Raw genomic sequence first — 26153 nt, forward strand, 5'->3', positions numbered from 1 at the left:
TTTATGTGGCCAGTCCTTGTTTTTGTATCCAACCCAGAGCTTGAGTCAAGAGCCTTAAGCCTTTTGTTGTGGTAGCCAGTCACTCGTCTAACGCATGCCACATAAAATTTTTCACAAAAAATTTTTTTTCAGTACGTCCCTCTCTAACAAACAGGATCTGGGCATATTGTCCCACAGCACTTATCCCAAAACATCTGTCATAATAGAAAAGCACATTAATAATCCTGCAAACAGATCATAAATGTTCTTGGCTGAGGATGTTCTTTAGCAGTAGTAAACATTAGGAGTGTTACAGCTCCTTGTTTTAAGGATAGCTGGTTGTTTGATTGCATTATGTTTTTTGCTTTTTGTTGTTTTTTACACATTTATGTATAAAGTTTTGGTTGAGTAATTCAGTTATAAAAGCATCTTATCAATAGTTGATAAGGTCACATATTTTACTTTTTTTATTATACACAGATTTAAATTTTTATGATAAGGCTATACAATTTCATCAAAATAAATTAAAAATAAAATACTAAAAACTAAAATCAATTGTTTCAAATGCTACAAGTGAATTTAAGCATAACAACATTATAATGTACAGCATGAAAAAATTATATTTTGAGATTTTCTAAAAAAAAATGTTTAAAAATAAATGTTATGAAATTTATAACATGTTATTAAATGTTGTTAAAGACAGTTGTTAAAGAAATGTTGCAAATATATAAATCGGCCAATAACAGTTATGGTACCAATATATTGTGCTTCCTTATGTATAACCAAGTTGCTCTTTTGTCCTGCAGGGGGAGAGTGGGTGAACCTGGATGGTTTTGCTGTCGAGCCTTTCAACAGATCCTCTCCAGGTAGGCCCAATACTTTCCCAGCCTATAACTGATGCACAACAATTTTATGAGGACTTTTGTCAAGCAGGTTCAAGATAAACATAAAAGAGTTATGAGAAAAAAGTGATGAGAATACAATTTTATGTCAAATCCAACCTTCTTGGAATGCAAGTTCCACTTCAAACTACTAACATCTATGTTGCTACTGCCTTGAGAAAGTTTAAACCATGTTAAGTTTGGACATGTGCTTGGATGCCAGAGACCTCCGATACCCCAAGTTCCTGAAAGACAGTGGCAGTTTGTCAGCTGTGAATTTGTTCAATCAAAACTTTTATTTCTCTTCTTTATGAATCCACTGAGCCCATCTGAAGCCAAACTCTGTACACGTGAGCCCTCCGAAGAGAAGAAGGAATCCCAGATTTAAACCAAATGAAGAGTGTTTTAGTTTCTTACAATCTCAAGAGTAAAAGAGATGAAAACACACAAAATGGAGAATCCCACAGACTGAATTCCATGTGATCAATGGTCTAGCATACACTGCAAAAAATTATTTTAAGATTATTGGAGTATATTTTACATGAAAATACTGTTTCGGTTTTTCTACTTCAAAATTTTGCACCTCTATCATAGATTTAGAATAGACAATACTGTGGAATGTTTGGTTTACTAATGTATAAAATGATTTGGACACAGAAATACTGATTGTGGTTACTTCCTTAACATCTCCAGAAATGAAATTTCATTATTATATTATTCCCTTGGTTTTCCCACAATGTTATCCAGTCCATGTTTGTTCTTTGCTATTGGTATTGTCATGATGTTACCATAGCGTTGCTCTAATTTTTCTCTGGCTTTGCTGCCGGGTTAACAAAAGACATATGCTTCATGTCATTTTGCGATGTAACAGTGATGTGGCAGGAATGTGGCAGGAAAAGCTCAATTTTGTTTCACAGCCACCATTGTTGTGCTATCATCTCTTTGTCATCACTCTGGCAGTGGAAATCAGTGGGACTAACCTTTAAGAGCAGGTCCACATGTAGCCCAGCTGAGTCCACACATGGACATGTTAACTCTGGTCTGGTCCCTGCAACCTGGAGCTTGTTTTTGCATCCAAAACCTCCCACAGAGAGAGAATTCATGGAGATAATTTGTATAATCAGTGAACAAATCAGACCTGAGGGGTGGGAAAGAGAATGATGTGGCATCATGGATCCAAGACATGGACTTGGAAGACTGACACTGTAAAAACAATGAGAAAGGCAAAGAGTTAGAGAGGGGTGAGCTACTATGTTTCACCCCTGTTTCAAGGCCAGTGATATGTGAGCCTGCCTCAGCTGTGGTGGCTGGACTCTCTGAATGGGAAGTGGGAATAAGTGTCTGTTTGTGTGTACAAAGGAAAACGAGTTGCTGTTACTATCATTTCAGTTAATTTTGAGACCTGACACTTCATATTAACTTAGGTGTAAATAATTCTGGTAGAGCTTAAGTATTGAGTAAGTGATGCCAGCACAATCATAAGACAGTCTTTAAGTGTGCACGCAAGGCATGCGTTTAGCCAAAACCCTCACAAAAAGGCTGAGCTATAAAGGATATGAAACGCTTTATACGAAGCTATAAAGGATTGACTCATTCCTCTCCTTCCTCTTTTTCTCCCTTTTATTTTCATTCTTCAGTCCTCAAAATGACCTGACATTAATGATGGGACGCTTTCAAAACACTGCTTCATGAAGTTTTGAAACATTTATTTGAACTGCTCTCAGGTCAGTTTTACAATGTATGTTCATTTTTAATTAATTTAATTGTAATATGTGTATAATACAAAAAGGAGAATAATATTTAATTGCTTCTAATTTGTTTGCCAAGCCCTGCCTAATAACACACAAAACAAGCACTATACATTAATAAAAAAACAAACATTTAACAGAACCTTAATTTTAATGGTATTTAATTATTTGTGAGTTACATTTAATAGACTAAACTTTCATTATAACATTTGCCATTGATTTGTAAAAAGTGTCATTATACATGTTTGAGCTGAGATTTGCATTTACACTGTTTTGATCAGCAGGTGCTGTCAGCCTGTGGTGTTTCAAAACGCGGAATCATTTTGCAAAGTAATTGGTTGATTCAGAGTTTCAAAAAGCTTACCCTTTAACAACATATATTTACAGTGGTGTGAAAAAGTGTTGGCCCCCTTCCTGATTTCTTATTTTTTTGCATGTTTGTCACACTTTAATGTTTCAGATCATCAAACAAATTTAAATATTAGTCAAAGATAACACAAGTGAACACAACATGCAGTTTTTAAATGAAGGTTTTTATTATTAAGGGAAAACAAAATCCAAAACTACATGGCCCTGTGTGAAAAAGTGTTTGCCCTCTAAACCTAATAACTGGTTGGGCCACCCTTAGCAACAACAACTGCAATCAAGCGTTTGCGATAACTTGCAATGAGTCTGTTACAGCGCTGTGGAGGAATTTTGGTCCACTCGTCTATGCAGAATTGTTGTAATTCAGCCAAATTGGAGGGTTTTCGAGCATGAACCGACTTTTTAAGGTCATGCCACAGCATCTCAATAGGATTCAGGTCAGGACTTTGACTAGGCCACTCCAAAGTCTTCATTTTGTTTTTCTTCAGCCATTCAGAGGTGGATTTGCTGGTGTGTTTTGGATCATTGTCCTGCTGCAGAACCCAAATTCGCTTCAGCTTGAGGTCACGAACAGATGGCCGGACATTCTCCTTCAGGATTTTTTGGTAAACAGCAGAATTCATGGTTCCATTTATCACAGCAAGTCTTCCAGGTCCTAAAGCAGCAAAACAGCCCCAGACCATCACACTACCACCACCATATTTTACTGATGATATGATGTTCTTTTTCTGAAATGTGTTACTTTTACGCCAGATGTAATGGGACACACACCTTCCAAAAAGTTAAACTTTTGTCTCATCAGTCCACAGAGTATTTTCCCAAAAGTCTTGGGGATCATCAAGATGTTTTCTGGCAAAACTGAGACGAGCCTTTATGTTCTTTTTGCTCAGCAGCAGTTTTCGTCTTGGAACTGCCATGCAGACCATTTTTGCCCAGTCTCTTTCTTATGGTGGAGTCATGAACACTGACCTTAACTGAGGCAAGTGAGGCCTGCAGTTCTTTGGATGTTGTTGTGGGGTCTTTTGTGACCTCTTGGATGAGTCGTCGCTGTGCTCTTGGGGTAATTTTGGTCGGCCGGCCACTCCTGGGAAGGTTCTCCACTGTTCCATATTTTTGCCATTTGTGAATAATGGCTCTCACTTTGGTTCGCTGGAGTCCCAAAGCTTTAGAAATGCTTTATAACCTTTTCCAGACTGATAGATCTCAATTACTTTCTTTCTCATTTGTTTCTAGATTTCTTTGGATCTCGGCATGATGTCTAGCCTTTGATGAACATTTGGTCTACTTCACTTTGTCAGGCAGGTCCTATTTAAGAGATTTCTTGATTGCGAACAGGTGTGGCAGTAATCAGGCCTGGGTGTGGCTAGAGAAATTGAACTCTGAAATTGATAAACCACAGTTTTAACAGGGGGGCAAACACTTCTTCACACAGGGCCATGTAGTTTTGGATTTTGTTTTCCCTTAATAATAAAAACCTTCATTTAAAAACTGCATGTTGTGTTTACTTGTGTTATCTTTGACTAATATTTAAATTTGTTTGATGATCTGAAACATTAAAGTGTGACAAACATGCAAAAAAATAAGAAATCAGGAAGTGGGGCCAACACTTTTTCACACCACTGTATATTAAAGCTATAAATATATGTAAAGGTCTATGAAAGTGAAGACATGTCTCAACAGGCAAAAATAGACTAGTTTTTTAAAAAAGGTAGCATATTAGGAATACTTAAAAAAAAAAAAAAAGTGTAGCTTACCTGTCGAGAAGAAACTTTGCAAGTTCATTGTGTCTATTGATTACTGAACGTTTCAATGCCACTGGTTGAACTGTCACAATCAACCTATAAATTACGCACAGACTCTAATGAGGAAGTCTGACTACAACCGATCAATGACTAAAGAAGCGAAAAAAGACAGATGGATGGAGAAAAAAAGGGGGACTGTTTTTCATTATCCTCTCAGGGATGTACGGCACACCAGAAGGAGAGACAGAGAGATGCACGTGAAGCAGTGTGTTGAAGGAAAGAGAGGAGGAAGACTGTCTCATTGGCCTGCCAAGTCCTGTCAGATGAGGGATTACAGTAAAGCAATAAGAGAGAGGAAGTGAGAGTGCACATGACTGTAAACTGTGTGGCCCTGTAACTGTACTCACTTTAGCAAATCTCCATGTCTCTTTGTTATTTGCCAGGATTTTTTTTTTGATTTTTTAAGATTGCAGACGTGAGTCATCCACTGTGAAGTGTAATTGGATTTAAAATTGTGAGACCACTTGTGAAAATGCTTTATCATTCTTTTTTTTTATTTAATACAACTTTTTTGCTTTACAAATGATGTGTGCTTATTGTAAGCAAGAAGATGTGACCTTTTTTAATAAATCAAATTTTTGAATTTTCGTCATAACGTATATTACATAATTCAAAATCCTAGAACTTTGTTTGTGTCCGTGTTCAAATTAGATTTTGAATCCCAAATTTTCAGTTTGGACTCAGACTTTATGGACCCCAGTATATTTGATAATGTAAAGTAAACATGGTACAGTGTTATCACAATGAGGTCATTTTTATTAAAGTCAAGTCAACTGAGGACAGATCTCTTTCTAAAGCACATTTAAAACAACAGAAGTTGGTCCAAAAATTCAATAATAACAGATGCCAACATTATTTGCTCTGTCTCTCTCTTTAATTAGGCAGGATGGTGTCTATAACTTCATCACAGATTAACCCACGGCCCCCAACTCAGAGGACAGCACTAGGACAGCAGAGGGCCCCTCAGTCATCCTCAGGACCAGAACCCCCTCATCAAGAAGGACGCGTCCCTCTGCGACCTCAAAACAAACACAGAGTGGACCTCAGCCAGCACCAAGCAGACCAGCGTAATGCTAACAAGCACAAACTGGGTAAGCATAAAAGTCTGGATGTTTGAAGGCTAAAAGGAATAGTGTTTGAGACATACGTAGTGTATGCATTTAAATCTAGGTTCAAATATTTGTAAACAGACCTCAGATTGCATGTCTTCAGTATGTCCCATAGCAGGTAATGTGTAATGATACATGGCCATATCTGGTATCCCCCCTCTGTTCGTAGCGTCTGAGTCCGTCTATGTGGTATCACTGCAGGCACCCAGAGCCCAGGGGAGGAGTGCACCCATCACCACGGCCACCATGAATAAAAAAGTAACAACAGGTATTTCACAGATCACAGTGGTGCTAACCAGAACTCCATATTCAGTATTTTTACTCACTTTTTTATGCCTTTATGTCAGAGCCGGAGGTTGTGGATGAAGTAGAGGACATCACAGTTAGAGTATTGTCTCCCCAGTCTGTCCTTATCACATGGGTTGATCCACTTGTTGAAAAGAAGAAGGAAATATCAGGGGGATCCAGGTAAAAATTAATTATATAATTTTTAAAATGGTGGGCCAATTGGTATGTTGGCTGCATTAAATACACTACTGTTAAAAAGGTTGGTAAGATGTCTTATGCTCACCAAGGCTGCATTTATTTGATCAAATATATGGTAAAAAGAGTAAAATTTTGAAATATGAATAAAAATTTTAAATGAATGTTTTCTACATTTACATTTAATACATTTTAAAATATAATTAATTCCTGTGATGGCAAACCTGGATTTTTAGCAGCCATTACTTCAGTCTACAGTGTGATCCTTAAAAAAAATAATTCTAATATGCATATTTGGTGCTCACGAAACATTTCTTATTATTATCAGTGTTAAAGCAGTTGTGCTACTTAATATTTTTGTGGAAACCATGATTTTGTTCGGAAACTTTTGATGAATAGGAAGTTCAAAGAACAGCATTATTTGAAACAGAAATCTTTTGTATTGAAGGAATTATGAATGTCTTTACTGTGTCTGTGTCATTACTGTGAATTAATTTAATGTGTCCTTTCTGATTAAGGACCCCAAACTTTGGAACGATAGTATATATTTCAGCTTTAGAATTAATGTGTGTGCAGGTATTACACTGTGAAATACAGAGAGAAAGGAGAATCGGCTCGATGGGAATACAAGGACACCACTCAGAGACGTCTCATAATTGAAACGCTCTCTGCGGACAGCATGTACGAGTTTTCTATTTGTATCTCGCAAGGAGATCAGAAGGGAAAATGGAGTGCATCTGTGTTCCAGAGAACCCCTGAATCAGGTTTGTTTACACTCCCTGATCTTTAACCCAGATGTTTTGCTTAGTTTGCATTGCTGAGCAGTGTAGCGAATCAGCTCATGGGAAATATGAATAATTAACCATAACTAGTTATAATTAACTATTCATATTTTAGATCCACTGTAGATATTTAGCTGACCACTCAGGGTCAACCGTCTTGTCAATTCTAAGAACGTTAAATCCAGATAGTATGTTATTATAGATATAATTATCTGCAAACTAAAAAGGTCAATGTCAGATTCAACAACATACAGAATTGCAAGATTATGATTAATATGGTTTAAAACATTTAAACTTATTTAGACTGAAGTTAATTTAATTACAATCTGCTCTTTTATTGCATGTCTGATAATATACTAGCTAATGAAGCTAATGAAGGATAAACAAAAGGGTGTTTGAATTGTGTTGTACACCCATACAAATGCACAAACACTCAAAACAATCATGGTTTTCTAACTGCCTAGTTCAGTGTAATATCTCTGTTTGCTGTCTATTTGGAATTTTCTTTGGATTGATCAGAATGACCTCATTCCCATGGAAAACATAAACTGTCTTTTATTTCCATCTGGCAGAAAAAAATTAAGTAAAGTTTAAGAGAATACACAGTGCTTCATATTGTTTGTATAATAATTTGATTGTCAGTCCTAGCTTTACTTTTACCCATCTTTGTCTATGAAGCTCCTTCTGGCCCCCCAGAAAATTTTCAAGTAAAATCACTTAGAGGAAAAGGTACTGCTGTCACCGTAACCTGGGATCCACCTGAGCAAACAAATGGGCGAATAAGAGGTAAGACCACAGGGTAGGTAGGCTGTCAATTCAATGAGATCCATATTGACCATAGGAAGAAATATTTGTTTATTAAATAATGCACCTAACATTACTCTTGCCTTATTGTAGTTGTATCTGCATATTTTGCTGTGATAGGAAAAAGTATTTTAACACTGATAATATTTTATACAGATATCTGTCAGTTCTTTCTATGACTTTTGAAATTTGCCCTACATAAAGAACAGAAAACGACTTTGGCATTTGGAGAGTAAAACATTACTAATAGTTCACCATATGTCTTCCATGAAACCACTTATCTGTGTGCAATGCCAAAATATATGGGAATGATAAGCCTTCAGCATTACAATTTCTCCAGCAGGCATGCAGAGCACCAGTCTGTAAAGCTAAATCAACACAAATGTACATGTGGAAAACACAAACTGTTCCCTGTTCACGCAGAAGGAACTTTCCTTTTTAGTGTGTTATCCTTGGCCTAGATTTATTGGTTCAATCTGGGGTATTCCCAGTGTTCATTGGAAAATATTCAGCTATGAAATTGACCATACTGATTAATTTGACATCTACTTCCAGAATACATCCTTTCCTATGCTCCTGCTATGAAACCGTTTGGCTCAAAGTCAGTTATATACCGTGGCACCACCACCTCTGCTACCATAGATGGACTTACGCCAGGTGACCGTTATATCTTCAAAATCCGTGGAGTCAATAGGAAGGGCCAAGGACCACAGACTAAAGCCATCATTGTTGCAATGCCTGCATGTAAGTATGCCCAACAGATGTTTTCCCCAAAAAACTTCAGCAGCTTTACAGAAACTTGGTTAAGTGTGGTATCTTAATTTTTGTCTCCAGTCAGCTCTACTCACTTAAGGAACACAGACAGCCACAAGACAAGTCAAAGTGCCTCCAAGACATCATCAAACAAAGAATCAGACAATCGGGAGCCAGATGAGATGGAAGAGTCCGATACTCAGACCACAACTCAAGCGCCACCCACCAATAGACGAGGACGCCCTCTTTCTCAAACAAGGTCCTATCACAGCATCTTCTCCTCTGTGAGGGGTTCTGTCAGAAACGGAGGTTCTAGCTCAAGGCCAAACTCACATTCATCCTCCACTCATGTCAAAGATAGAGAAGGCAATACTAATGAGGAAGAGAAGCCAACAGACAGTCCAATAGAAGAGGAAATCAGAACAAATGAGGCTATTGAGGACACAAAACCAGAGAGCAGTAATAATGCATCACCACAAACAGAGGAGCCTTCAAAATACTCACCTGACACTAAAGAATCAAAACCCAATCAGTCTGAATCTGTCCATAAAACATCTGAGGACAAACGTCCTTCTTGGACCCCCCGCACATCCTCAATTGTTGATATTAGCAGATTAAGAAGGCCTAATTCTCGATCAAGAATGCGGAGTGAAGATTCTTCCAATTTGTCGCAAAACCAAGAGTCTGCAACTACAAGAAAGGACCTAACAGCAGTCTCCTATCCTGAGGGAAATAACTCGTACAGCCAGATAAGTGTCACAGACAGGACACCTTCAGTGATCTCACCTCAGGAAACCATGCCTGAACCAGTGAAAAAATCAGAATCATCCTCATCCATCTCTTCTTCTCCAACTTCCGCTTCCTCCTACCCAGCATCATCTTCATCATCTTCTTCTTCCACCTCATCTTCTTCAGGATCTTCTCCTTCATCATCCTCACCATCATCATCATCAGGTGCAAGAAGAATTTCCTCCACTTCAGGTCGAGTCACAAGTTCAGGATCTGGTGCCATGTACCCTAATGGAAGAAGAGTTGAAATTTCAACTAGAGCTCAGAGACTTCAAACAGGAAAGCACAAACTTGATTCATCATCAACATCTGCTTCTTCACAGTCCACACTGCCAATGGGAACCAGGACAAACAGTCACGATACAACAGAGGAGCATGATACCAACCACAAGAACACGGAGCTAGATGATACAAAGGGTGAACAACCAACTGAAGAAACAAAAAAAAACCTTTCTGATACAACTGAAGAGGAACACCCAGAACAAAAGGGAAATTATGATAACAAAGAAGAGAAAAGCAGTAGTTATGGTTCCACTTCCCATTCTTCTTCAAGGACTACCCCTTCTACAAAAGGAAGAAGTTCACCCCGAAATTCTAGGATAGTTTCAGGGAGTCGCAGACAAGATGGGAGAATACCGTGGAGTAGGACTGCCTCATCTATAGGTGCAGGAAGGCCAATTATTACAGGATTTCCTTCTCGTTCTACTGCTGTGAGCTCTCAAGACACTAGCGATAAAACTCAAATTTCACCCACAACATACCCTTCAAAGCATGAGGTTAATCCTGTCTCAAATAAACCTAGTGTGCTAAATAAAGAAACAAATGTTGCAATAAGTTCCAACAATCCCAGTAATAATGAAGATGTAAAAATTAACAAAGATCATGAAGATGATTATCTTTACGAGGGAAGCAGAGAGGCTTTGGACAGGCAAAGCAAAGATGCCACCTCAACTGTTGCACCTAAAACAACAACAACTGTGAGTGAACCTCACAGACCTGTCCAGAACTTTGAGAATGAAAGTGTGGATAGGGAACAAAGTAGTACCAGTACCAGTTCAAAGTCAATTCCTTCAGTTGCCCAAAAAGTCCCTATTTTGGCTTCTAATGGCCGGGTCCGTTCACCTGTGGTAGCAAGCCGTCTGAAAGGTTCACGGTTCCCTAGTAGGGTGTATCCAGGACAACACAGAAGACTGAGCTCTGTTTCCACTTCATCATCTTCATCACACTCCTCTTCAGCATCATCATCTGCCTCCTCTCAAAATAGTCCAGCAGAATCACCACTTATCTCAGATCGGGACACAGCTGACAGGAGTAATACTAATGTTAGGCTCACCCCAAGTTCAGTTTCTCGCTCTTCCCATGGGCTGTCTGCTGGTGAAAGCTCTAGAGGGAATTTATCTCCTGAGTCTCGAAATCCAGTGATGGGATCGAGGCTGCAGTCAATTTCAAAGGAAAACACTCTTGTCAATGGCTACAAACCTAGTTATGAAAAAGGTAAGCATTATGTTGTCTGCAAGGATGTGCATGCTGTACGTATAACAATTTCAGTGTGTGCATAAGTATACTTTTACTCATTTCTCTAATTCCATATTCAGGCAAAAACGGACGGCCGAATCTCACAGCTGCAAATGGCAAAGTATCCTCAACATCTGAAGAAAATTCGAAACCAAATGGAGTCCGACATATCACAGGTCCTGATGGAACAAAATGGGTGTGTTTATTTGCAGTGTTAATTATTGCTATATTTGGCAGTCCTGAATGTCCCTAAATCCATTCAGATGTTTTATAAATGCTATTAGTTTATTTACTACTGGCAAACTTAATTTATACACTTCGTTTCTTGTTCTAATTTCTAAACTACGAAATATGTAGCGTAAAGTGAACTTTTTACCCATAGCAGGTTTGTAGCACTGATAGTGACCTCTCTGTTTCATCAATGACTTTCATTTTGTTAAACATAAATGATAGAATGTAAATTAGATCTGTTATGTACAAGATATTGTGATCATACTGTCCATATCCATGGCTTCTGCTACATCTGTTGTCTGGATACATTAATAAATCAGGCAATACAGCAGTCCAAACAGAATTATCTTTAAAGTAAGCAAAGATAGTCATGTGAACAGTTTTGTCTCTCTAGGCATGCATGGAAACTCCACAAGCAGGGACCTTAGGGACACTTATTCAAGCAAGGCTGTTTGACTTTTGTCTCATTTTGTTTTGAAAGAAAGATTCTTCTTCTTTAATAAAGTTCTATTCACTCTTTTAGATAGTAGATCTGGATAAGGGTGTCCTAATGAATGAAAACGGAAGAGTCCTTCAGGACTCAAGGGGAAGACCCAGAAAAGTTGTCCTTGGAGAGGATGGCAAGACTATTTTTGGTGAGAGGCTTACAATTTTAACTTCATCGAAATATAGAAAGAAGAAGCCCGTTTTAAACAGACTTTTATCTATGTTTGCTATATTAGATGACCAGGGCAGCCCACTGGTAAACCAGGAAGGATTAGCATTATTTGGTCATGGAAGAGACAGTCGGCCTGTGATTAATCCAAGTGACAAGTACCTTACTGTGGGAGGAAAACCCATCGTGGGCTTGGACCGCCCTAAACCAAGGACTACAACAACCACTACAACCACAAGTACAACACCAGAACTTACAACAACAGAAATGGTAACAGAAACATTGGAGCAGTCAACATTAGCTGCTGCACCTACATGTCCACCTGGACTTTATTCTCGACTGGACAAGAAGGGTTTCCCAATATTGAATGCTGATGGAATACTTAACTGCTACTCTGAAGGTGAGTTGAACTCTTTGCAGCCATATTTAACTCAAATGTGTTTCATACAAGATAATTAAATAATATGATGTGGATTTGGTAATGTGCGTCAAAACAAAAATGATGGTAAATATACTCTTAAGATCAGACAGAAATGTGTTTGGCCCAGTTTGTGACTATAGTTGGCTCTTGTATAACGAGTATTGTCACAGGCATGTAGTTAGTACCCACAAGACTTGATCCTCTGTAATTTAGAATCAGTATTCCAAGGATGATGTTAGTTAGGATGTACACAGTAAACCTCAAAGGATATCCCCTTGTTATGCCTGAATAACCTCTGCTATGCTTTGAATCGGCCTGTGAACAGGATGCTTTTTTGGAGAAACTGTAGAAAAATCAATTTCCTCTTACTGCTGCCTACTCTTAAATAAAGTAACAATTGCCTCCTATCCTGACTTAATATGTGGAGAAAACTGTAAGGCATTTGTTGGTTGATTTCCCCCCAAAAAGTATAAACACTTGGTGCTTTTGTTTGAGCATCCGGATTAACACGACATAGAAACATTGTCCCAACCAGTGCTTCAGTTTAGCAAGGGATTTTCTGTTTGTCTGATCAGTAAAATAATTATTTCGAACTATTTTTGCATTTCTGTTTGGTGAGCTAGTGGCAGAATTTGCCATTTGAATTATTGAAAAAAAAATAGGGTTTTGGTTCTATCCATCAGTTGTTGATTGGATTTTGAGATGTGGGAATTACACTCAAAAATGAATGTGAGCTTTCTTGTTAGTTGTGGAGGGGCACAGATCCATAACATGCATTTACAAAATAGATAGAGTGAATTTGCATTTCATGCTGACTTTAAATTCACATTGTGTTGCATCTAAATTTTAAATATATACATTTTCACATCTAAATTTTGCATCTAAATTTTAAATATATAAATATATAAAAATGTTAGTCAGTTGTGTTAGTCAGGATGCTCAAACAAATGCACCAAGTGTTTACACTTTTGGGGGGGAAATCAACCTACAAATGTCTTACAGTTTTCTCCATTTATTAAGTCGGGACAGGAGAAAATATTTGATCACTGAAAAAACTACACACATCACCTTTAGGATTAACACTGAGGGTTAACTTAGTCCAGTGGTTCTCAAACCTGTCCTGGAGTACCCCCTGCCCTGCACATTTTGTATATCTCCCTCATCTATCACATCTGATTCAACTCATCAGCTCATTAGTGGAGACTGCAAGACCTGAAGTGGGTGTGTCAGATATAGGGAGACATGCAAAACGTACAGTGCTGGGGGTACTTCATGGAGAGGTTTGAGAATCCCTGTAACTGGGCTTTAATGTGGTTGCACATCTCCGCTGTTATTTGGTGTTTTTGTCAAGAAAATCGTGGACCTGGCAATAATTGCTTTATTTAAGAGTGGGCAGCAGTCAGAGGAAAAAGATATGTGAAATGTGAATACCTAATTCTTAAAGATAATGCTACATTTCTATATGAATGTGGGCTAAATGCTAATTGTTGATGTAGATTTGTTAATTGCCACAGTCCACCAATCCAAATGAAATTGAGCCAAAATCAATGATTTATTAGTACCACCAAGTGCCAAGTGAAGAGTTGTATGATTCAGTGTGCACAAACTTGGATGACCTTTCTGGAATAACAACTAGACCTTGTTGTTATGTAATTCTGCTGGTTTGTTGAACACAGGACAGTTAATGTGGCCTGCATTTAGGGACAAGCTTGTTTGCATACAGTTTTAATAATGATTTGGCCTAGTCATTTTCTTGTTGTGACAGGAATCCTTGGGCAAGAAAGAATAGTTTGGTCACATTTTCACTACTATAACAGAGCAATAGCATTAACTTTTAAAGCAATGTTAAATAAAGTTGCATGTACAGTGGACCTAAATAAGTAACTGGGCAGTTTTGGACACTTAAATCCCACTTAATGGGCATTTCTTTAAAATAAATGCCACTTGGCTTCATATTTTGTTATATAATACAAAGGCGTTAATACATTTTTAAATGTGACATGAGAGTCCAAACACTCTTTGGGCCACAGTGAGGTGGGATACAGCATCTTGTGAACTTTTATTCTTCCTGTTTTTGATTGCTACTCTATCTTACAGATGGGCTTTTTGAGGAGACTACCACAACCCCAGTTCCACTTCCTACCACAACACTGGTTCCCACAACAGAGTCTCCTACAACAGAGCCTCCAACTCCTGAGACACGGCCTTTTAACAACACCCCTTCCTCTGAGTTTGATGTTGTTGGAAAGAAACGGTTCACAGGTAATACATTTGGTTTACTACATATTACAACAGTTAGTACTCTGGTATAAAATGCCATATTCCCTGTTCTTACTGGTTCCAAACTCAGCAATACCATGTAGAGATTGAATCTCTCAGGAAACACAACTGGCCGCTCACAGTTAATTTCCTTCCAATCACCTCAGCATTTCCTGTAGATGTGAGGCACTAGAGAGTTGAATGGTGAATGTGAAGGAAATTTGTCTGGCCTACAAGTGCAGCTCATTCCCTTGGTGATGCTTGAAAGCAGCAAATAAAATAGTGCATACAGCTGACCGTAGCTAGGATTTATATGCAAATACTTCTTGTCCCTTGGTAGTTGAATGATCTTCCAAATTCCACCCAATCAGTTCAGTCAGAGTTCATCAAAATTAAAAAAAAAATAGACACAGCTCTTCTGTAAGAACTTGAATCCCTAATTCTCAACCAAAATGTTTACAAATGCTCTAAAAGTGCTGGTTCCTTAAGCGTAATCAGGTGTTTTTACACCTGGCCTGTTTTTACACCTGGCTCACGTTTGGATCGCCAAATATAAAAACACCCAAAACACAGTTTAATTGGGTTGTGATCTGATCACTGAACTACATTCATAGATGTCTGGGACAGATTTTAACCACATTTAATTTAGATGTAAATACAAACATGTTTTCACTATCCACATTCAGTAATAAATGAGATTATGCTATAAATAAACATGTCACTTTGACAGACCAAGTCCCATGGTGCAAGTTCTTTTAATTATGCTGCTCTTGCTGTGTGAAAAAGACAAAAGACACCACATTCTTGCGATTTTCTGACCTGATTCAAATTATGTTATTGTATTATTGTATTCTTGCCAAAGAGAGCGCTTTACAACCTTTTCTTCCCATTTATTCAATTCTAGCCCCATTAACATCCATTACTAGGGAGTTTGCAAAGACATTTTGAAAGATCCAGTTTTGAATTGTGCAATCCAGTCACATTGAAAATGCATTGGAATGAAGGTGTTAGTGCAATTAGGCTAAAATATCCAGATACTATCTGGATTTGACACAAATGTTAATGTCAGGTGTAAAAGGGGCCTATTTTTACACAGTATTTGACTTGGATTAAAAGTGTCTGTTAAATAAACAAACTTTTATGGGATGTGACCTCCCATAACAAGAAGTTACTAGTAAATGTGTACACTGTGATTTTATTTTAATGTTTTTGAAAGAAATCATATATTGTATATCTTTGATCAAAGATAAAGTAAAAACAGTAATATATTATGAAATATCATTACAAATTATAATAACTGCTATCTATTTTAGAATGTAATTTATTCTGTGATGGTAAAGCTGAATTTTCAGCAGCCATTACTTTAGTCTTCAGTGTCACATGATTCTTAAAAATCATTCTAATATGTTTATTTCTAATATGCTAATGTGCTCATTTCTTTTGATTAGCAATGTTGAAAACAGTTGCTTAATAGCTGCTTAATATCGGGATAAACCGGGATATTTTTCTCAGGATTCTTTGATCAATAGAAAATCGAAAGAACAGCATTTATTTGAAATATAAATATTTCGTAATATTAGAAAAGTCTTTACTGTCACTTTTGATCAATTTAATGCATCCTTGCTGAATAAAACTATTAATTGCTTTCAAATAAAAAAATCTTACTGACTCCAAACTTTTGAATAGTAGTATATTGTAAATTGAGAGCAAATGGGGGAATAATTTACCTATAGCCTCTCTATTTGTATCGTCTTACTCTAAGTTTACTTTCTACTACTAGAGGTCTCTCCCCTATGGCCAGAGTGTTACTAACCTTGTCAACCCTCAGGTCTGCATCTAATACTACATACCATGTGTTGGTAGAGGCTATTTTAGAGTCCATTGACTTTACAGGCTCTAAGGACTCAAATTCTTTCATGTGGGCAGCTTCTGTAGGAAATAATTGAAAATGCCTGAGTGAAAGTATTTAGACTCAGCTCTATAAATTATGGCTGAATGTCTGTGGGTTTGGGCTTCCTTCCCGAATTCTTCAACACTCCGTATTTGTGCTAGGATAAAGGTGCGTGCCTGAATGAGAAAAATTATCACAAAAAAAATGCTATTAGGTGCTATTCCAACCAATTCACAAATAGTGCAATTGTATTCCACTCAGCAGTGGATTAGTGCAATCATGATGTGACCCCATTCAACCTGTTACCTGACTCTAGTCGAGCTTTTTCAGGTTCAGCATGAATTCATTTACCAAGACTGACTTGACTATAATAGCCTTTGAACATTAGGTTCAGCAAACTCTTATCTTTCCAAGCTTAAATCCCCACAGGCTGTACACCTACACTCTCATAAAAAAGGTACAAAAGCTGTCACTGGGGCAGTACCTTTTCAAAAGGTACGCTTTTGTACCTTTTAAGTACTAATATGTACATTTTAGGTACTAATATGTACCTTTAAGGTACCAATATAGACTCTTTAGGTACAAAAGTGTGCCTTTTGAAAAGGTACCGCACCAGTGACAGCTTTTGTACCTTTTAGGTACTAATATGTCCACTTTAGGTACTAATATGTCCACTTTAGGTACTAATATGTACCTTTAAGGTACCAATATAGACTCTTTAGGTACAAAAGTGTGCCTTTTGAAAAGGTACCGCACCAGTGACAGCTTTTGTACCTTTTTTTCTGAGAGTGTAGCTATGGAGCATTGTTTCAGGTCCAGTTTGCATGCAGAGACTGTGCCAGATGAGTTTCAGAAATGGTTATGCTGAGCTGGAGCTTTGGCTAGTAAGCTGGCAAATTTAGTTCTGCACCTCATTGACTCTTTACAGTACTGCACTTTGTAGCGGATCAGCTCATGGGGAAATATGAATAATTAACCATAACTAGTTATAATTAACTATTCATATTTTAGATCCACTGTAGATATTTAGCTGACCACTCAGGGTCAACCGTCTTGTCAATTCTAAGAACGTTAATTTCCTGGTGCAGTAGAGAAGTTCACATTGCTATAGTTATAAGTATCTGCTAAGCTCATCTACCGCAACTTGGCACAAGTCCGGTCTGGTGTCCAATAAAGGCATGTGACAAAAGCATACTGGATTTGGAGTCCCAGCTTTTCTACTAAGTTTAGTACATTTTGGTTACATAAGCTTTTAATCTACAGACAAACTGATTTCACACTAGCAATACACTGTTAATAACTATGCTATTAATTTAACAAGTTAATTAAAAAAAAAGTCATACAATAAAATTTATTTAATAATGAAAGTCAAAATATCTGTACACATGGAACTTAGTTACAAAAGAAATGTAAAACAATTGTATTTTTAAAAAATTCTGTTTTATTGATTTCTAAGGCCAGTTTTTCTAATGTCTATTTAGCAGTTTTTGCTGCAACAATAATGTCTTTCAATTACAATAATTTAAGTATTTTCTTTTTTCAAATATTGATGTTTATATATTGATGTGAAATATTAACATGGGATGAAATTATTAATTTGAATAATGAATAGTCATATGTAATTAATTTGAAATTACTACTTGATTGATATCCCTAAACCTGCTTAAAATCTGTGGTTAACAGTGCACACAAGTGTCAAAAGGTATCACTGATTAAGTTACTTGTTGCATTTCTTGAATGCATATCTTATGACAAAACAGGGGTCATAGTGGCCTAGGTTTTGTTTTTGATCATTAGCCAGCAATCCAAGAGCTCCTACTGTTTCATGGCTCCTCTAATGTGCTTGTCTTGGCAAAAATGTGACATCAACTGCTCTGGCTAGATGCATAGGAAAATAGCAGAAGAATGAGAAAAATATTATGAGCCAAATCTTCATTGTTTTATGAGGGAGGCCCTCAATGGTCCATAGGTTGGTGATTGTAATGCATTTATATTGCAGTATTAGAAAATGGCTATGCCCAGCAGAGCTATGTCAGATAAAAGAGATAACGGAACCATTTAGACCACTGGAGCCAGAAGCACCGCTGAGCTTTTCAAATACAAAGTATGATTAATGAAAGAACTGAGGAACCAAGCTGTGCCTATATAGAAATACCGCATGTTCCAGGCTGTGGCTACAGCATTTGGCCTCATAATGCTGACTTTTCTACTTATGGGTGGAAGAGGAGGTGCTTAAAGCCATAGTTAAATTGAGTTGAGGAAGCTGTCATTCATTAAAATGATGGGGCAAGTGGAGCTCGGCTATGATTGAGGAGAAGCACTTAAAAGAAGTCAACATCACAAGGTCCAGCTCCACCAAAACAAGCATCATACCTATAAAAATCACCTCCAGGAACATAGAATGTTCTAGAAATGTCTCATCCTCGATGCATGGAGAGATAAATCCTGACACTCCAGACTTTGGGCTGCAGGCACATACTTACACATATGCAAGCCATTTATACAGAGAAACGTGTCAAGAAAGAAGCCCTAAATAAAATTACTTGAGCTAAATGTGCTGATATCAGCTGAGAGCGGCTTCCTTCTGGCTCAAACCTCAGACATCTCCTTAAATATTTATGGCTTTAATATGCTAGGGTGTTCTCTGCTCTCCAGATCTGCCAACAAATCCACTACATTTCAAACCATCTCTGTTGTGTTTGCTCCCACCTTGGTGTACCACTCTCTCTGTAGGTATGAATGCCATAGCAGGAGTTGTGTCTTGACACTTCTTATGCATTATCCAGTTTTTCTCTCCATCAGTGGTTTTCTCTTCACACATTGTATTGTAGCTTTTGGTTTATCACCCATAACGAGTGCAGCTTGTACGTGTGTGAATCTCAGTCAGTCTCGGTGGAGGCACATGCACAGAAGTGTGTTTTTGGTTCTGTATCAGGGTCAACATCACATGGAGCTTTTGATTAGCTCCAGGTGTGAATCTTGTGGCCCAATCTGGAAGTGTTCACAGCTGTGGATCCAGCTGGCACTGTGTGGAACGACAGAAATAACAAAAATTTCATTGAGCCAACAGGAAAATGTCTACAGCAAAATATCAACAATGGTAGCTTTTATTGAGTAAATTGGATACATTCTTAAACTAGGACAACAAGCTAATGCAAACAACACAACAGAAATTTAATTCTTACCAAACGGTACTTCCAGGACAAGTTTTTTTTTTTTTTTTTCAGTTTGCATGAATGTTCATGGATGTTTTGCCATCGTTTTGTATTAATAGTTGTAGCAAATAAAACAGACAAACTGAAAATTCTCAGAAATAATGCATTAAATTGGTCAAAAGGGACAGTAAATACATTTATAGGTTACACTTTATTTTAAGGTGTCCTTGTTACAGTGTAATTATACATTTAAGTATTGAGTAATATTAATTAACTACATGTACTTACTATATGGTTAGGGTTAGGATTAGGGTTACTTGCATGTAATTATGCATAATTAATTGTTATTACAATATTAAGTACATGTAAAATGTGTAACAAGGACACCTTAAAATAAAGTGTTACCCATTTATAATGTTATACATTTCTTTTGAACTTTTTATTCATCAAAGAATCATGAAAAAATTACTGTATCATGCTTTCCACAAAAAATAAAATAAAATTACACAGCACAACTGTTTTCAACATTGATAAGAAATGATTCATGAAAGAAAATCATTTCTGAAGGATCATGTGACACTGAAGACTAGAGTATTGGCTGCTAAAAATTCAGCTTTGCCATCACAGAAATAAGTAATTTTTAAAAAATATATTAAAATATAAATTAATATCACACAATTTCAAGATATTACTGTTTTTACTGTGTTTTTGATCAACTAAATGCAGCCTTGGTAAACATAGGAGACTTCTTTCGAAAATATTTTTAAAAAACTTACCGACCCCAAACTTTTGAACGGTAGTGTATACATTATATATATATATATATTTGACATAATACAGTCCAAAGTCTGAGAGCTTTTTTTTTCCTTCAAAATTTTAAAACTGCATTTGTTTTATGTGTACCTAAAACCTACATTTTTAGGGTTTTTTATTATTTTGAATTTTTAAAAAATTGTTATGATGTGAAAAAGAATATGTAAGATTCTGCACTATTTCTGTTTGATCTTGTGACTTTTTACAGATGTTCAAATCATCAGGTTTCACACAAATTTGTGAAATACAATCAGCTCAAGTGTTGCTGCCATTAAAGTGGGGGACACATCAAATACTATAAGGCATTATGAAATTCATGTTATTGATTCAGTTCAGATTATCGCTCAAATTGTTAATTTGCTCATAAAACTGTAATAAAACATTTAATTGCATTGTATTTCTTAAATGTACATCTTTTCCTTTTCTCTTCTTTTCCTCACTATCTGCTTTCAGCTCCGTATGTAAGCTACATCCGCAAGGACCCTGGAGCTCCCTGCTCCCTGACCGAGGCTCTGGAATACCTTCAAGTGGATGTCTTAGCAGACTTGATGGAGAAGGATCAACGATCAATCAATCAAAAGCAGCCACCCAAAAACAAGCCCCATAATGTTACTGTAGTTGCGATGGAGGGCTGTCACTCCTTTGTGATTTTGGACTGGGCACTTCCACTGAAAGATGACATGGTGTCTGGTGAGTGTGTGTAGCAGTTCCTTTTTTATTATTTAAAAATGCTTTCGCAGTTGCAGAACTGTGAAAAAAATGACTTCTGTGAGTTTGACCACAATGTTTGCTAGATGTAATATACAAATATATCTAAGCTTTCTTTTGCATTGGGGCTTACTTAGGCTTATGATTAAAGTCAAGATCACAGCTGAAGAACTGACTTTGTCAAATTTAACAAGTCTTGATTTTTACTCCCAGAGTTACTTGTGACTTGATTTATGCTCAGGATGAGTGGTTTCATTTTCCATGCTTTTTTCAACATACCAAATGTGCAGCGATTTCTTAGAATGCATCAATCAGGAGTGAAAAGCACCCAATCCAGTTAATGGATCATCCTATAACGTTCTGTTTCTCTATCTGAAATGTGTAAGCAATATCTCATAAAGCAAGTTAATCATGCATGGGCCTGTTTGATAGCAACACTGAAAAGGATTTATAGCACACAATACTGAGAGAGAAAAAGACATGTCAAAATTAATTTTGTAATTTGAAAACTGAGAAAGACAGCTATGCAATTTGCTAATTAACTTCATGCTTTCCTTTTTTGGTAATAGCATGACATTAAAGGGATAGTTCACCCAACAATGAAACCAATTCCAAAACCATTCATGAATGTTTCTTTCTGTGGAAAATAAAAGAAGATATTTTGAGAAATTATTCAATAGTATATATATATATATATTGGAAGTCAGTGGTCACTAAAACTGTTTAGTTACCAACATTCTTCAAAGCATTTTGTTTTGTGTTCCACAGAAGAAAGAAATGCATTCAGCTTTAGAACAAAATGAGGGTGAGTATATCACGACAGATCTATCCCTTTAATTGTGCAGGCATACAGCACTGACATTTGTGAATCGGCACATTCCATAATACACCTCACATTCATAGAAAGCTGTGTTTACTGTAAAAACAATAGAGATGCTTAATTTTAATTATGCCATATTTTAGCTTGTTTCGTAATTCGTAATTTAGTTTGTATGGTTTGTAAATAAGTTGGAGGATTGTGCGCTGAAAATACCACATTCTGAAGTACCCCAATTTGTAAACGTGTAGTATGCTGAACTGTCTTACATCCTGCCTGGTTTCGATTTAAAGTGCATTTCCAAACACAAAGCTATATATAACACTTCTCTAACATATTGACCCTGACAGTTTCATCCTGATTCACACAAACAGGGAGGCAATTCCCACAGCCACTGTTAGTGTCATGATATGATGTGTGCGGAGGTTTAAATGCAGGGGATTCCCTGCCAACTGACAACCGATAGAGCTGAAAAATAAACTGACATGAAAAATAAAGTCCACATGCGCTTGAATAAAATTTTACAAGACAGTCTCAAATTACTGTAGGGGTTTCATAATGCATTTTGCATTACTGGACCTTACTAGATGTATTTTTACCATTAATACATTTACAAATTCTTTATTAGTGTGTACATATACACTGTATATATGTGTCACGGTCACGGTGTGTGGAGGCAGGCAGGATGACGAGGACGACAAGGATATTTAATGTAGACACAAGGCAGAGCCAGACAGGTGAGACATACACACACTCGTGGTAACATTCACAATAACCGACCACACTAGGATACAAGAGACAGGAACTTATAGGGCAGATAACGAGGGGCAGACAGGTGAACACAATGAGGGTAATTAACTAATGATTAGACAGGCTAAACCAACACAAGGGGAAGAAACCACAACAAACAGTCCACAGGGGTGTTACATTACTCCCCCCTCCCGGAAGGTGCGTCCTCGCACCGTAGAAACAGAGGGAGGGGTGGAGGGGGACAAGGCAGTGGATGTGAGATGGTGACAGGGGAAGGCAAAGGGCTGGCAGGCAAAGCAGACAGGTGGAGGTTTCGGGGGAGGATGGACCTCCAGGAGGAGGACGGCTAACAGAGTCCAGGGAGGTGACGATGGCGGCAGGAGCCAGGGAGACGATAGGAGGGAACCAGAGCAGGAGGAGGAGCCAGGTGGGACCCTAGCGGCCCACGGTGGAGCCGATGGAGGGAGGAGCCAAGGATGAGGAATGTCCACTGACTCCAGGGGGCCGACCAATGGTGGCAGAGCAGGTGGAGGAGGAGCCCGAGGCGGAGACGGAAAGCCAACGAGCCAGGGGGATGCCGAGGATCCGGGGGGCCAGGGTGGAGCTGAGGGCTCTGGCGACCAAGGCAGAAGCGGAGATTCAGAGATCCGCGGCGGAGACGGAGCGACTGAGGACCAAGGTGGAGCTGACGGGAGGAAGGAGCCCAACATGAATGACACTTTGGCCCGCTCAGTCACAAACAGGTGTGGTTGCATCTCCAGGTAGCGGGAACATTGCAGCAAGAACCTGCTGCCGAAGGCTGCCTCACCCGAAAAGCTGGCTGGCCAGGCCATGGGACAGGCGGGGTAATCCATAAAATACAAAACAAAACAAAACTGACAAAAACCGGAAAAAACAAACGAAGGGAAAGACGCTGCTATACTTTACTTGAGGTCGGTTATTCTGTCACGGACACGGTGTGTGGAGGCAGGCAGGATGACGAGGACGACAAGGATTCAAAATAAGGATATTTAATGTAGACACAAGGCAGAGCCAGACAGGTGAGACATACACACACTCGGGGTAACATTCACAATAACCGACCACACTAGGATACAAGAGACAGGAACTTATAGGGCAGATAACGAGGGGTAGACAGGTGAACACAATGAGGGTAATTAACTAATGATTAGACGGGCTAAACCAACACAAGGGGAAGAAACCACAACAAACGGTCCACAGGGGTGTTACAATATGTGAAGACTGGAGTAATGGCTGTTGAAAATTCAGCATTGCCATCACAGGAATGAATTACATTTTATAATATATTAAATAATATATTAAAACAGAAAAAAAGGTATTTTCAGTTGTAATATTTTTTCTAATTATTTTTGTGAGGACATTGAAAAAACTTACAGACCCCAAACTTTTGAATAGTATTGTATGTGAAGTTAGCAACTGATGGCTATTAACAACTGAAATTGCTTGCAGAACCTTGTTCCTTTAATAATCTCCTTTAATAAAAATGTATATATTATTTTCTCCACTCTACTTCACCCCTTTTCAGTCATCCTCCCTTCTTTCATAAAGCTCTGAGTTGATATTGCTCTTATTAATTTGCTCTTATTAATTGATACCTAATGTATCAATTAATAAGACTAAGTTTGAATACTTGCACGTCTCATCTGTCTGAAAGAGAGGTTTGATGCAATCTGAAGGTTCAAGTTGATCTTTGCTGAAGTTGGTTGATGAAAAAGAACCAGTTTGCGTCAGAGAATCTTGGTGAATGGAAAAGTCAAGGCCGAAGCCTGGCACGAGCTTAGGATGTCCGTGCGTTGTAGCTCACATTTTCATCTTCTCAGAATTCAACCAAACCACCGACTCTGGGCGGGTCACTGGTGTGAGGCCTTTAAGGTCTGAGAAGATTCCCGCCTCTCAAGATGGGCTTGTCCAATGAGAAAGGCCGGTATCCCAAGTGGAAGTTTTGAGATACTGGGGAGTTTTTATGACCCTTTGTGTGAGGGCATGGTAATTTGCAAATGGAACTTGAATCGAAATTACTAAAGATTCTCAGGACACTAATATATTGCCTATGTACCAACATATAATATACACGCTCGTTTAGATCATCAGAAGGTGAATTCATAGATACTAAACATGGTAGGATTACATATAGGTATGATGAAAGGAATGAATGGTTCCATCATAAGCCCGCATAAAACAGTATAAAATCTCAAAGACAACATACACAATGACCTGAAGGATATGTGTGTTCATTCAAAGAAAGGTTTTCCTATGAATTAATTAGAGAAGAGTCCATTTTTACTGTGCATTGTGTCTCTTCTATGGAAAGTGTAGTGAGAGGGGTAATTCTCAACATGCCATTAGGTCGTAAATGTATCTGGTGTCAGGGTTGCCATGGTATCCAGGGTCCTGGGCCTTGTTCACAGACAACTTGGCACCCGGTAAGTTTATTGGGTGAGGGGTCTGTGAATGTTTGTTAATCTAATGAATAATTGATAATGTTAAATCAAATGAAAAATGGTGTGTCTGATTGGTTCAGACACTACACAGTTGAGTTTTATGTGTAGATGAGGTGATTTTCAGTTTAGTCCTTCCATGGCATAATAAGGACCTAGGATTATATTGAGGAATCCCTTTGCAGACATTACCAATACTTGCTCATTTACTTCAATGTGTTTAAATCTCTCATGCAAGAGTATGATTTAATTGTTCGCCCTCTTTTTTATAGGCTATATGGTACATAGTGCATCCTATGATGATGTCCTAAATAACAGATGGTCAACCAGATCCTCAAGTGGAACCCACCTTCCTGTTGAAAATCTCAAGCCCAATTCCAGGTGTGATCCAGCATGTGACAGGATTCATGCACAGACACAAACATATCCCATCAATTTATAAACTAATTACAAGCTTTTGCATGTTTGTGCTTGCACATTTAAGCATCTATGTTCTATAGTCCACAATGTTTTATGAAACTGAATACAAAGCAGGTCTGAGTTCTCAGTGGAGATCTTTTGGGAGCCCTCCTAAATCATGCTTAATCCACGAACTCCAACAATATGCTGGGAAGCTGTCTGTGAGGCTTGCGGGTATACTAAGCTATATAATCATTATACTTTATTGAACATAAATTTATATGAGTGTGTCATTTATCTTCCCCTTGTTGTGCATCATTGTCTTGAAATAATGATGCATATTTTCCCAAACATCTTTTGCTAAGTCTTAAAGTATCTCTGACAACATAACTGATCTAAGATGTAGTTGAATATGTTAAATATGTGACAGGTTAAGACATGGGAGCTGGGGACTAATATGTAATTAGTACGGTTGTCATACTCATAGTTAACTTGTTAATGCATATATTCAGTTTGGCACCATATTGGTTTCATTCTGTATTGTGTGATTTCTAACTAATCAGAATCTTTAGAGCAGATTGGAA

General features: G+C 37.8%; 1 protein-coding gene across 1 annotated transcript in view; it reads left to right on the plus strand.

The window, feature by feature from the left end:
- Window positions 1–26153, plus strand: part of LOC107601551 (fibronectin type III domain-containing protein 1) — a 37052-nt gene that overhangs the window by 5763 nt on the left and 5136 nt on the right. Inside the window, exons 4-17 of the mRNA XM_016293789.1 lie at window positions 786–845; window positions 5658–5867; window positions 6055–6153; window positions 6233–6353; window positions 6945–7132; window positions 7829–7936; window positions 8510–8698; window positions 8789–10990; window positions 11092–11207; window positions 11766–11877; window positions 11965–12297; window positions 14416–14580; window positions 20890–21126; window positions 25443–25551. Coding sequence (XP_016149275.1) covers window positions 786–845; window positions 5658–5867; window positions 6055–6153; window positions 6233–6353; window positions 6945–7132; window positions 7829–7936; window positions 8510–8698; window positions 8789–10990; window positions 11092–11207; window positions 11766–11877; window positions 11965–12297; window positions 14416–14580; window positions 20890–21126; window positions 25443–25551 — 4249 coding nt within the window. The remainder of the gene's footprint in view (window positions 1–785; window positions 846–5657; window positions 5868–6054; window positions 6154–6232; window positions 6354–6944; window positions 7133–7828; window positions 7937–8509; window positions 8699–8788; window positions 10991–11091; window positions 11208–11765; window positions 11878–11964; window positions 12298–14415; window positions 14581–20889; window positions 21127–25442; window positions 25552–26153) is intronic.

Source organism: Sinocyclocheilus grahami, unplaced genomic scaffold (genome assembly GCF_001515645.1).
Source record: "Sinocyclocheilus grahami isolate Dianchi unplaced genomic scaffold, SAMN03320097.WGS_v1.1 scaffold15.1, whole genome shotgun sequence".
Taxonomy (NCBI): Eukaryota; Metazoa; Chordata; class Actinopteri; order Cypriniformes; family Cyprinidae; genus Sinocyclocheilus; species Sinocyclocheilus grahami.